General features: G+C 41.8%; 1 protein-coding gene across 5 annotated transcripts in view; it reads right to left on the bottom strand.

Annotated features, from left to right (window-relative positions):
- Positions 1 to 12896, bottom strand: part of SORCS1 (sortilin related VPS10 domain containing receptor 1) — a 464079-nt gene that overhangs the window by 140558 nt on the left and 310625 nt on the right. For all 5 annotated transcript variants that reach the window (XM_054689905.1, XM_054689903.1, XM_054689902.1 and 2 more), the window contains one exon: positions 8893 to 8966. In XM_054689905.1, coding sequence (XP_054545880.1) covers positions 8893 to 8966 — 74 coding nt within the window. The remainder of the gene's footprint in view (positions 1 to 8892; positions 8967 to 12896) is intronic.

The raw sequence follows: 12896 nt of genomic DNA, 5'->3' as shown, positions 1-12896 counted from the left end.
TTCATAATTGAGAGGTTACAAAATAAAACTATCTACTGTTTTTGATTCTGAGACAACAAAAAATATAAAATACACATAAACATTAAAGATCCCCATTGAAAATGTAAATTATTACACGGAATATCAAAATGAGATCTCAACACTTCAGAAACTCATGAATGCCCAAGTCTTCCCTATTTCTTTTTAATAATAATTGTTATTTATTCATCATTTATTTCAGGTGTTTAGACTTTAATTCCCACTTTAATTCTGACAGATATGAGGAAAATACTACTACAAAGACCATTATACAGACGAAAACTGCACAACTTAAAGAAGTTAATTAAATATTGATATCTTACCATCACACCCATTGAAACAGGATTATAATCAAGGCATGTGATACAGAGTTCTCACTCTTAACTGCTTACCACTATCTCTCATTGACTGAAGGCAACATACAAAGGTGGCCAATGACTAAAGGAAGAGGAGAAACTAAAGAACAGGACAATCTCAGAGGCTCTTGAACTTGAAGGCTTAAGTGACAAATGATTCCTTGGGCTTAAGTTAAATTCTTTTAATATTATTCTAAGTTAAAAAGCCATAATTATGATGATTTTCCCCCTCTTACACTCTCATTCAACTGCCATCTCTTACACTCTGTCATATCATAAGAGTTCTTAGTCAAAATCTGAGGAGTGACCCAATCTCAGTTGCTGACATAGGGAGCTGCAGCCCATGGGGACAGAAAATCATCAAGATGAGGAGGACAAAAATCAATAATGGTCATTAGTGAGGAAAAATGGGCTCACACTGTAGCACAGGGAATCTAACTTAATTTGTAGGGAAATCTTGGCTAATCATAGAAAGAGACTAAGGTGCAGAAGGTGCAGAAGTTGCAAAATAGCACTCATGTAGAGATCATTAACAACAACAACAACAAAGATGATAAAACAGCAGCCCTCTTCAGGAAAATCGAAACCCTGACCTCATACTGCTAGCATAGGCACCAGAAATGCTCCTTTGTCCCTCGCAGGCTGTAACAACAGGAATGGTTTGCTGTTACTTTTTCCCTGTTCCTTTCCCAAAACATGGACATGGTTCCGATCAGAAGGAGGGGGTTCAGAAACAGAACAGACTTTCTAGAAGGTTGAGGAAAAAATTAAGAGACAAAAAGTCTACAGCCCAGAGAAAAGGGGGATTCTGATTTCTCCTGAATCCCATGTGCTGGGTCTCTCAATATCAGCCATCGGGTCAGGACTCCATGAAACTAGCCTGGGGCTCAGTCATTCTGTCTGTGACAAGAGGGGCTATAGTCACTATTCCCGGTGAGAGGGGAAGGAAGCTGGACTGGTACAATGCTAGGGAGAATGGTAGAGGAATTGGGTAGTGATCATTTCACCAAAGTAGAATTGATAGACATGAAAACTCAGACTTAAGAGGAGGTAAGTAAGAGAGCAGAGGTTGATTATGACTCTAGAGGGCTAAGACTGGGACATGAGGAATAAAGAAATATGGACAACTATAAGAAAAGCTGATTCTGAATGGCGATGTTCCATTGCCAGTTTAACTTGAAATTAACACCAGTAATGGTGTTCATTTAGAAGTTCTTACAACAAACTGCTTCCTAGTTTTGAATGAAGGATGAGGCAGATATCTTCATAAAACAGCTGCATTCCCTTCCTAACAAATCACTAAATTTCTAGGTATTTTGATAGTTTTACTGTTTCTCCCCCAACATTATTAGATCGTATCCCATTTCCAGTTTGTGAAACCTGGGCAAGAAAAAGCACAGAGGTCCCAATCTTTTGCTACTAAATTCACTGAACCCATTCAGTGAAAGAAAAAATTTACAGCTATTTCATGCCACTTCTCTGTCCCTGTGGTGTGAGTGGCTTAGATGCCCTGAGGACACTGTGTTGAGTGACCAGTGTGAAGGAGGGTGACTCAGGGCATCTAAAACTAACTAGACAAAGACAATGAAAGTGAGAAAAAATAACCCTAAAACTGGCTCAACAGTAATATTCAGTATGGGCAGTAGGATGAATAAGAACTAGAGTGAGAGACTATTTTCTGATCACAGCCAGATATGTGGGCAAAAGTTTATAGATCTGTTCTTAAACCTGAGGCTGGAGAGAGCCCTGCACAGGTTATATAGACAAATATGACTTGAATGGCTGGGTGTGCAGCCCAAAGACAGGAGAGCAACAGGAAATATCTGTCACTATAGCAGCTCTGAGGAGCACAAGCATTCTTTGGAGTGGGATCCTCACAGCTTCACAAAGAGCTGGGGCTCCAGTCACTGGCCTCTTGCATAGTCGGGGTCAGGAAGTCACACTGGAGAGAGGATGGCATGGTTCAGAGGCCCCCTTAACCAGCCACACTTAGGTTTAAATTTTCCATCTCCATAGCTCCTAACTGTGTGACATTAAGAAAAATCATTTAACCTTCCTGGGATTTTGTTTTCTTAGTTTTCTTTTATGTACTTCTCATATAAAAATGGGAATTAAAACATCTACCTGTTTTGGGTAATTCTTGCTGATGTTTTCTCATTGACCTTCTCCCTTTCTTTGGTAAAAGTTCCCCATCCCTTCATTTCTACCCAGGTGGTTTACTGAAATTGATTCTCCCCAAATGTCTACATGTCACCATGTTACCTAATTGGGGCCCTTGAGATTTAATCTCAGCAGTGTCACTGGGGCATTAAGCCTTAAAACCTTATTTTCTTTTCCACTGGAGTGAATCTGGGAAGACCCAGGCTGCTAGAGGCCACCAGAAGAAGGCAGTGTCCTGAGTGAAGCTAAGACAGAGGGGAGTGGTGTTGAGGGACAGGTCATAACACTGTGTGATGATCTGAATGAACATCTGGGTCTGGTGAAGTCTAGATAAAGTTAGATCTTCTGCTTTTTCTGATTTCTCTATCAAGTATGTGGATCATTATAGTTACTTAACAAATATAAATCCCTATTATGGAGTTTTATCTTACTGACACTTAATTCTCCCAAATGTATTTCCTTCCTCCATGAATATCTAATGAATATCTAGCTTCCTTTTTTCTGACAACAAAATCTGCCTTTTTTTTTTTTTTTTTTCTTTTTAGGAGTCACCATACCCTCAACCTTGAACCGTAACTAGATCTCTATTCAATCTCCTACTTCAATTCACATATGCCTGACCAACTTGAGTAATGTATTATCTTGGGTACCTTTGACACAGCCAAATCACACAGATTTAATCCCTGGAAATGTACAGAAAAGGAAGCAGACTGTTTTGATGAAGCTTTTAAGTTCTTAGACTGCATGGGATAAAGCTGATGATGTTCATTATTGCCACAAAATGGGGAAAGCCAACCTAAAAATGAATCCTACAGCAGAGAAAACAAAACTAACACCTGTAGAAAGTCAAGCACTATTATTAATAATGTTATTTATATTAGTCAGTGGGCACTCAAGACAATTCTATGTGTCAGCCATGTAAAAAATTCACAAGAAGCATCTTGTTTAATAAGGTAGAGATTAATTAACTTCATTCTGCAGAGGGAAAAACCAAGGCATGCAAAGTTAAGTAACTTGTACACAATCCCAAACTTAGTAATTAGTAAACCTAGAACTCACACCAGAGTCCCTTAACTTCTAGGTGTACTACCACCAAATCTAGTCAATTTCTGACATTGTAAAGTGTAAGACCATTATCATGGTTAAATAAAAAAGGATGCCTATTCTTTTGAGAGCAATATTGTGCTAAGACGTCCTATGCATGTAAATCAATTTGAACTTCCAAAGGAAAGTTCACATTTATGTTAGTTATGGTAGTACTAATAGCAACTGCTGTGATAAGAATAAGATCTTACATTCCATAATTATTTTACAATTGCCACTGATTACTTCCAGGGTAGAATTACTATTGCTGAAATGAAAATTATTTCTCAAGTGTACTACGTGATAAGGAAAAGATATGAATTCATCTTCATTTTTCTCTAAGGAAAATGCTACATTATTACCCAGGGTCACTTAACATTTCAGTTTAACATTAGAAAACTCCTCAGTCCCTTCCACACCCCACAACCAGACTTGAATGACTAAATGGGGTATCCTTTAATTAAGCCCACTGAATAATCCAAGCAGCTTATAATTCCTGTGTAATTTGAAGTAACTGGTTTCCAAGAGTCAGTCAAATAAATATTGCTTTGATTGACACTTTTTCTACCTACCAACCTCAGGAAATTGCTCAGAGTCAGAAAATAAAGACGATGTGGGTAGAGACCAAGAGGTTTTCAACAGTAATGTGCACCACGTGATTTACAAGGTCTCATGGCTTCTCTGTAAAACAGGCCAAGTTTAAAGAACCCTTGGGAGTCATTTGTCAAGTCCAGTTGCAGGGATACACATGTAAGCACAGTGGCCACAGGTGCTTTGGGTTTTCTCTCTGCTCATATGCCATGGGCTAGGTTCCCAGGGCTCAGAAACTCAGCCCAGAAATGAAGGCCACACAAGTCCATTGATTCAGCAGCGCCTGTATCTGGAGACACTGCCCACATCTGAGTCCTGGCTTGGCTGCTTTCCAGTTATATGACCTTGGCCAAATTACTTAACCTCTCTGTGCCACAGGTTCCCATCCGTTGATAATGATAATGAAAGACTTACTTCATAAAAATGTTAAGAGGATTAAATAACTTAAGTTTAAATAATGCAAACCACAAGGTGAGGCTTGAATTGAGATGATGTCTCTCTGTACCCAAAGGCAGAGGGAAGGGTTACTGTTTATTTTATGTAAGAGACAGATTGATTAAAATTCATACACAGTCATGTGTAAAGTCTTTCTAAAGATGACAATATTGACATTTGGTTACAAGGGTTTTGCTTTTCAGGCTTTCAGAGAGAAGACCTCCATTCTTAGAATAGATAAAAATAGACTGTAATTAGCACCAACCAAAGCAATGATAGGGAGCAGTCATCTCAAGATGCTGTAAGTCCTTCATTTATTTTCAGATGTTTTTCTATGCACACGCAATGCCCAGTAAGTGGAGGACAAAAAACAAACAGTAAGAGCTTTCCTTCCAAAAAGTGACTTTATAATTTATAGAAAACACACACACACACACACACACACACACACATGCAAGGTGTCTCATAAATAAGGACACAATGAGGGCCTCCCTGGTGGTGCAGGTGATTGAGCCCAGTGCTGTGGAGCTGTTCGTGGCCTCTGCAGTGCCTATTCTATCCCTGCCAGACACGGAGCAACCCACATGGCAAGCAGACCTCTCCTGCTCGTCCGCCGTTCCCCTCAGCAGTGTATTTCGTCAACCTGCCTGTTCTGTTTCCCGCTCTGTCTCTGCTGAATCCTCTCACCCCTCACATCTCTGGCCTGTACCTCAGCTCTCATATGCATAAATAAATAAATTAAAAAAAAAAATAAGGACACAATGAAAAAAAGAGGGAGAGAAGAAATGCTGACCAGAGAAGGGATACTTAGGTGACCACTAGGGTTGAATTCCTGGAAAAGAGAGAGGCCAATTAGGACTCTACAAGTAGCACCAGAGCCAGCTCTGAGCTAGAGAGGCAGTGGGAGAGAGGTGAATAGGTTTCTCTGCAACAAATGCCTTCTTTAGCTATAAATGTCCCTTTATGATGGAGAAAAAAGGGCATTGTTCCTTACAGAAGTCTTTATGTGTTATCTTTGAGCCAGTTTGTTTGCAAATGACTTGTCTTTCACTTTTTCAAACAGTTTCACTGGCATTTTAAGAGATTTCTCTAATGCAGTTCTCCGGCTTTCAACTCCCACAGGGGTTTTAGGGCAGTGTTTGAAAATAAGAAAGATAAAAATGCATTTATCTTAGAAGTGAGAGAACTGGGGTGGGGGTGGGGAGCTATTAGGTGGCTGGTGATCAGTTCTGCCTGTAAGCCCAAGGCTGAGGAGAGACGGTGATTTCAGGAGTGAGAGGAAATACCTTTCACTGACTTGCAGGAAACTCATTGACTCTGTAAAAGTCTCTGCCTCAAGAACTCTGAGTGACATGAACAAGGGGTATTTAAACTCTTAGAGAGGAAGCTCTAGATAGCACTGTTTACAATACCAAAGGTCTGGAAACCTTTGCAGGGATCTGTCTCTTTTTCTCCCCCATCCAACTCCTGGTGTTTCTCTTCTCCCTACACATATTCCACCAGCATTTGCAATTTATTTTTCTACTTTTTTTTTTTTTAATAATAAATTTTATTTTTATATTCCCCCATACAACTGCACATGCCCCCTCAGATTCACCTCCAATCTGTATGTTTAGAGTGAAATGCTATGTAGCCATTTTAAAATAATGGCATGTATTGCTAACTGCAGCCCCACCAAAAAAAAAACAAAAGAATAAGGCATAGAAGAGTGTGCATGCACTAACAGCTATGAGAATACAAACGGATGCACTGGGGCCTCCCTGGTGGCGCAAGGGGTTAAGGCACAGCCTATGAAGCTGTCTGCAGCCACTATAGCATGAGTTCGATCCCCAGCCAGGGAGCAATCCACGTGGTGCAACAGACTGCTCCTGACTCGCCCGCTGTTCCCTTCAGCAGTGTATTTCAGTCAAGCTGCCTGTTCTGTTCCCCACTCTGTCTCTTGCCTGTTCTGTTCCCCATTCTGTCTCTGCCGAATCCTCTCACCTCCCATGCCTCTGGCCTGTACCCCAGCTCTTGTATGCATAAAGAAATATTTAAAAAAAATCAAAATGGGGCCTCCCCAGTAGCGTAGCCATTGAGCGCTGGGTTACAAAGCTGCCCGCAGCCTCCCGGTGGCGCAGAGGTTGAACGTTGGGTTGCGAAGCTGCCCGCAGCCTCTGCAGCGCCGGTTCGATCCCTGGCTGCTCCCCGGCCACCGGAGGAGGGTCCCACATGGCACACAGACCTCTCCTGCCTCCCGCTGCTCCCCTCAGCAGTGTACTTCGCTCCTTCTGCCTGCTCTGCTCCCTGCTCTGGCTCTGGTGAATTCTCTCACCCTCCCGCGCTTCTGACTGTACCCAGTGCTTGTATAAATAAATAAATGAATAAATCTTTAAAAAAAAAAAAAAAAAGCTGCTCGCAGCCTCTGCAGCGCCGGTTAGATCCCCGGCCACTGGTGAGGGTCCCACATGGCGCACAGACCTCTCCTGCTGCCCGCTGCTCCCCTCAGCAGTGTACTTCATCAGTCTGTCTGTTCTGTTCCCCACTCTGGTGAATTCTCTACTCTCCCGCGCTTCTGACTGTACCCAGTGCTTGTATAAATAAATAAATAAATAAATAAATAAATAAATAAATAAATAAATCTTTAAAAAATAAAAATAAAAAAATAAAAATGGATGCACTGAATGTGTGTGTCCCCCTTAAATGCATATACTGAAGTCTTGAGCCCCAATGGTACAGGACTTGGGGATTGTCTTTGCAAGTTAATTAGATTGAGGTGACAGTGGAACATCAGGAAGAAATCAGTGTCCATAAGAAGAGGAGGAGCAAGCAGGTGCTGGCTCACTCTTCCTATATAAGGAAATGGCAAAAAGTTGTTTGATTCCATGCCCAGGGAATCCTAATCTGCTGGCATCTTGATCTGAAATTTCTCAGTCTTCAGAACTAAAAGTCTGTTGTTTATATCAATCAGTCTAAGGTATTATGTTAGGCAGCTAACTAGGAGAAATTCTGGTCTCACAAAAAGGGTACTTCAGTAACAAATTCTCTAAAACATGGAAATGGCTTTGGAACTGGGTAAGAGGTAAAGAGTGGAGGATTTGGAGTATATATGCTAAAAATATGGACATTAAGGATAATTCTGATGAAGACTCAAAAAAAGATGAGAAAAATTAACCATTTGTGGAGACCACTTAAATACTGAGAAACAAACTTTGGTAGAAACACGAACAGAAAAGGCTTTTTGATGAGATATCAGACAAAAATGGAGAACATGTTATTGGCCATTGGGGAGAAGGTGTTCCTTCTTGCAAATGGCAAAGAACATGGCTAAATTAAGTTCTAGCATTTTGTGAATGTATTTGGTATGCAAGAAGGATATGAATTTTGGGAGCCAGGGACAGAAAGTTAGGGACTTATTTGTGCCTCCTCCCTAGTTCATAATTAAAATCCTAATCCCCAATGTGATGGTATTTAGAGGAGACCTTTGGGGGGTAATTAGATTGAATGAGGTCGGGAGAGTGAGGCCCCCATGATGTGATTAGCATCATTATAAAAGGAGGAGGGAGACCAGAGCTCCCTCTCTCTCTACCACATGAGTTCACAGCAAGAAAGCAGCCCTCTGTTTTCTTGATACACCCTGGCTCACACCAAGACTGAGTCTGCCAGTAAAGTGACCTGGACTTCCTGGCCTCTAGCATGGTGAGATTACTCAGTCTGTGGTATTGTAATAGGAGCACAAGCTGACAAATAACACACCAGACAGAGATACACCCTCCACACAGTGATTCACAGATCATTTCTAAAATAAATATGAAACTTAAGAACATTAATTTGTGCCCCATAGGATGTCCAGAAGGCCTAGGAACTAGAAAGATTTGAAATCAGGAGTGAGAGGAAGATGTGCTTTTAGAATAAATAAGATCTATTTATTTATTTGAATATGTAATATATGATTGTATAATCCTGTTAGTATAAAAATCACTATCGCTATTAAATTTGTTTCACATATCTATCTCACAAGTGTCATCAAAATATAACAAAACAGTTTCACTAATCTCAATGATCTATTTTGAGTTTTTCAAGTAATTTGTGCCACAACTTTAACATTTTCTGAAAAGGTTTACTACTACAATGTTATGTCTTGCCTTTGGGGATTGTCAACATATACCAATGAGAACATACCTCATGTGTGAGTTCTAGGTGAGAAAAGAGGCCAAAACTCATTTACTAGGTTATACCTTAATGTGCCAAAGAATAAAGTGAGACTTACCAATAGAATCTATTTGGTACAACCCCTTCCTGGATAAGCTGCCACCTTCTCCCAAATTCAGCAGAGCTGTATAACTGGAGAGAAGAAAAATAACTTAGCACCATGACACCATGTTATATGGAACACACAAACTAGCTCATCGTACCAATAACAATAATAACATTATGTAATGAGCACCCACCATTTGCCAGGCATTTCACATATCATGCCCAACCCTAACATATATTCTGCAAGGCAGACATTATCCTCTTTTTACATTTGAGGAAAAAGAGGTTGAGGAAGATGAAGTGATTGAAAATCACATGTCTACTAAGCACCAGCATGAATTGGGATTTATACTCTGTTCTGCCTGGCGACAAAGTACTTGCACCACCAGTCAGAGCATGCGCAGGTCTCCGTGTGGAGTACAATGCAGTGCAAACTCCAGACCTGCCTCTCAAAGAGCAGACAGCATGGCCTGAACTTAATGAAAGTAACAAGAAATGCATGAGGCAGCCAGCGATAAAAGGAGTGCAGAGAAAAGAGACTTGGGAATCAATCAGGGATGTTTTGCAGGTTTGTGCAGATTCAGCTAAAGGTCCAAATGAATGACAACATTCAAATTGACAAAAACAGGACAGGCATCAATCACACAGGGAACAACAAGGGTCAAAGTGGTGACATGTGCAGGGACAGAATCTGAAAAGCCTGATTTATCTAGATAAGTTTAGATGGAAATGTTGAGGGCATCTTGGAAAGGACTTTGAATGACAAGTTAAAGAGCCCAGCATTGATCCTGCAGGCAAGAGGGATCAGTGTTGGTCTTTTTAACAGTAATCAGCGGAACTTCCTTCAGGCTATAATAAAACAGCCCACATGGACCAAGCATTTGTGTTCCCAGTGCTTCTTATGTATTATGCGGTTAATCTACACACCATCCCTGTGCTATATGGTGTTACTAGGGCCATTTTACAGATGGTTGTAAAGCTGGTGAGATTTCAAGTTCATTCTCTACACTCCTCGTCACTCTCCAAGGCAGCTGCATGGACAGGTAGGGTCTACCTTTCATTAGACTCCATTCCCTCCAAAAGCCTTTCTTCTCTTAAGTCCTATTCTTTGCTCGCTTGACACCCTGTCCTCTCCAATGATCTTTACAGCTGAGTGTTCCACATTTCATCTCTATTCCTCCTTGGGACCATGGGGGCTTCCAGAAGTGTCCTCAGAAAGCATCCCAGAAACCCCTACCATTCTGGGCACTCTGATTCCCATGGCAGTAGACTATTGATGTGAAATACATCAGTTGAAACATCTCCATTGTACTATGTGCCTGGTCTGTAACCTACTCATGCTGTGATCTTCCATCATCGACTTTGCTGAGTCCCACAGTGAATGGATGATGAGTCCCACTATACTGAGTGCCATGGCAGCCCAGCCTTATCCTCTCCACCAGCCTCAATACTCAGTGATGGTTGAATGACTTACAGAGGTGACTCACCCAGGATGCAGAAGCAGTGGCATGTCCGAGGAGCAAAGCCCCCCAAATGAGTAGATATCTTTATGACACTGAATACATGGGACCAAAACACACCCTAAGGCTAAAAAAGCTAAAAGATCTGACTACTGGAGTGAGCAGCTCATTTGGGTCCAAACTACACAATAAATGGGTGTCTGACCAAGGAGAATCAGTGGCTTTTTCTTTCACGTCTTAGAATATTTCTCTGCCCCATTGTGCTTGGGGGAAAAAGGTTTCTGGGTTAAATTACATGCTTGATTCGTTTTAAGAGTGCCGGAGAGAGATGGGGAGAGAGGTCCCCTCAGGAGATAACAGAGGATGGGACAATGCACTCCCTCTTAATAAAGAACCCACGCAGGCTCAGGACGCACACCCTGTGTCTGTTCCCCAGCATGCCCTGAATGCCCACCATGACTGCTTCTCCCTCTCCCCTTGCTCTGCTGTTATTTAAACCCAGAGCTGCACTTCCTTCCATGAGCTTAAAGGAAATAGAATTCACACCATTGTATGTGCCTGTATCTATGTATAAATATATGTTAATATCTATATTTATGCACAGAGATTTATGCAAATGTAACAAGATCAGGGCACTTTGAAATGCAATAATAATACTGTGTGTGAATGATGGACTCACTTGTGTCCTGAAAATCTTCCGTGGACTCTGAGGGCCCCCTTGGCTGCCATCCCTGCTCCCACATGGAATTACAGAGCTCACCTCACCAAGGATTTGTTGGGGGCCAGCATCTGTGTGTTTATCCCCCTTCTACATCTTTTTTAATAGATTCCCCTAGGTTTAGATTCAGAACCTGTGGATCAGTCAGGTCTGTCCCATGACATTCGTTTTTATCCTCTTCAAGGGGATGGCTTTGTTATTTGTGCGCATTTGGGGGCCCTGCAAGCAGTGGGTATACCAAAGGATTCAATAAACCAAATATCTCTGATTCAGCTCAGGAATATCCTTTTCAGTTTCCTCTCTGGAAAGGCATCCTTCCTTTGGGACTGGCTGACCAGCCTTTCATCTCCCTAGTCACACCTGGGCATGTTCCCCTACCCATCCTTCTCTAATCCTATCCCCTCTGCAACAGAGTAGCAGTAGCAGTCTCCTTCTTAGGCCCAAACCGAGGCTACCTTCTCCATAAACCTCTACACACTAAAATTCCCAGACAGGGCACTTCCAAAGAACTGTGGTATGACAGGGCCTCCCTGGTGGCGCAGGGGTTAAAGACAGCATTATAAAGCTGCCAGACACTGTAGCACAAGTTGGATCCTCCAGCCAGCCAAGGAGCTGAACCACATGGTGCAGCAGACCTCTCCTGTCTCACCTGCTGCTCCCCTCAGCAGTGTATTTCAGTAAATCTGCCTGTTCTGCTCGCCACTCTCTGTGGTGAATCCTCTCATCCTCCACACCTGTGGCCTGTACCCCAGTTCTTGTATGCATAAATAATCTTAAAAAAAAAAAAAGTATGGGGCTTCCCTAGTGGCGCAAGGGGTTAAGCACCACACTATGAAGCAATCTGCAGCCTCTGCAGCACAAGTTCAATCCCCGGCCAGCCAGGAAGCTGACCCACACGGCGCAGCAGACCTCTCCTGATTTGCCCACTGCTCCTCTCAGCAGTGTATTTCAGTCAGTCTGCCTGTTCTGTTCCCCACTGTCTCTGGTGAATCCTCACTCCCCACACCTCTGGCCTGCACCCCAGTTCTTGTACACATAAATTAAAAATTCTTAAAAAAAAAAAAGAACTATGATATGACAACAGATGGTACCAAATCACAGGTCACACTTTGGCACTTTCCTATTAGACTAGTGCAGGGCTTCCTTCTCTCATTGTCACTCTAAAATATCTGAAGCCATTCCCTGTCTCTTTGATGAGATCAGAGATTTTAGATGTCAGGAATCACATCTTTCTCTATGTACTCTGTGCCTAGCACAGGGTAGGTGATCAAGGAGGAAGAAGCACTTGCTTTGTAACCTGCAAATCCCTTAGTAATGAATCAATTGAGTAAAGTACATTAGCTTCTCAATGGATTGACAAAAAGTAATTTATCAGAGGAGTATGTTTTACTTTCATAGAACCCACAGCTATGGGAAAAGCAAAAACAAAGGGAAACCTATAAATATCAATACCTTTGAAACTCCCAAGGTTTTGCCAGTTGGGTCTTACATATTCACGCCCAGACAAAGCTGTACTATATATGCTGCCTACTACTTCAAACATTGTCTCCCGCAGAAGTCAATTGTCCAGCCTGATGTTATACCAAGTAAAGGAGAAAACAACAATTCACAGCCATTCCAGTGAATGTGCTAATTAAATCTAGGGTCTCTGACAGCAAAATTCTCCCCTACAAAGAAGGGAACAGTATAAAAGTCGTTTGCCTATGATTCTGTCTCCATTACCAGGGGATGGCTTTTTGTGTAGAATAAGTCAATGTCCTCTAATAAAATTCACAGTGTTGGCAGCATCTAAATAAGATGTATTGCCCTCCATGTCTGTCTTCGGCTCCAAGGCTTCTT

Source organism: Talpa occidentalis, unplaced genomic scaffold, assembly GCF_014898055.3.
Source record: "Talpa occidentalis isolate TD23 unplaced genomic scaffold, MPIMG_talOcc4v2.1 talOcc4.8, whole genome shotgun sequence".
Taxonomy (NCBI): domain Eukaryota; kingdom Metazoa; phylum Chordata; class Mammalia; order Eulipotyphla; family Talpidae; genus Talpa; species Talpa occidentalis.
Note: the sequence above shows the minus strand (reverse complement) of the source record. Positions and strands in the feature narration are given on the sequence as shown.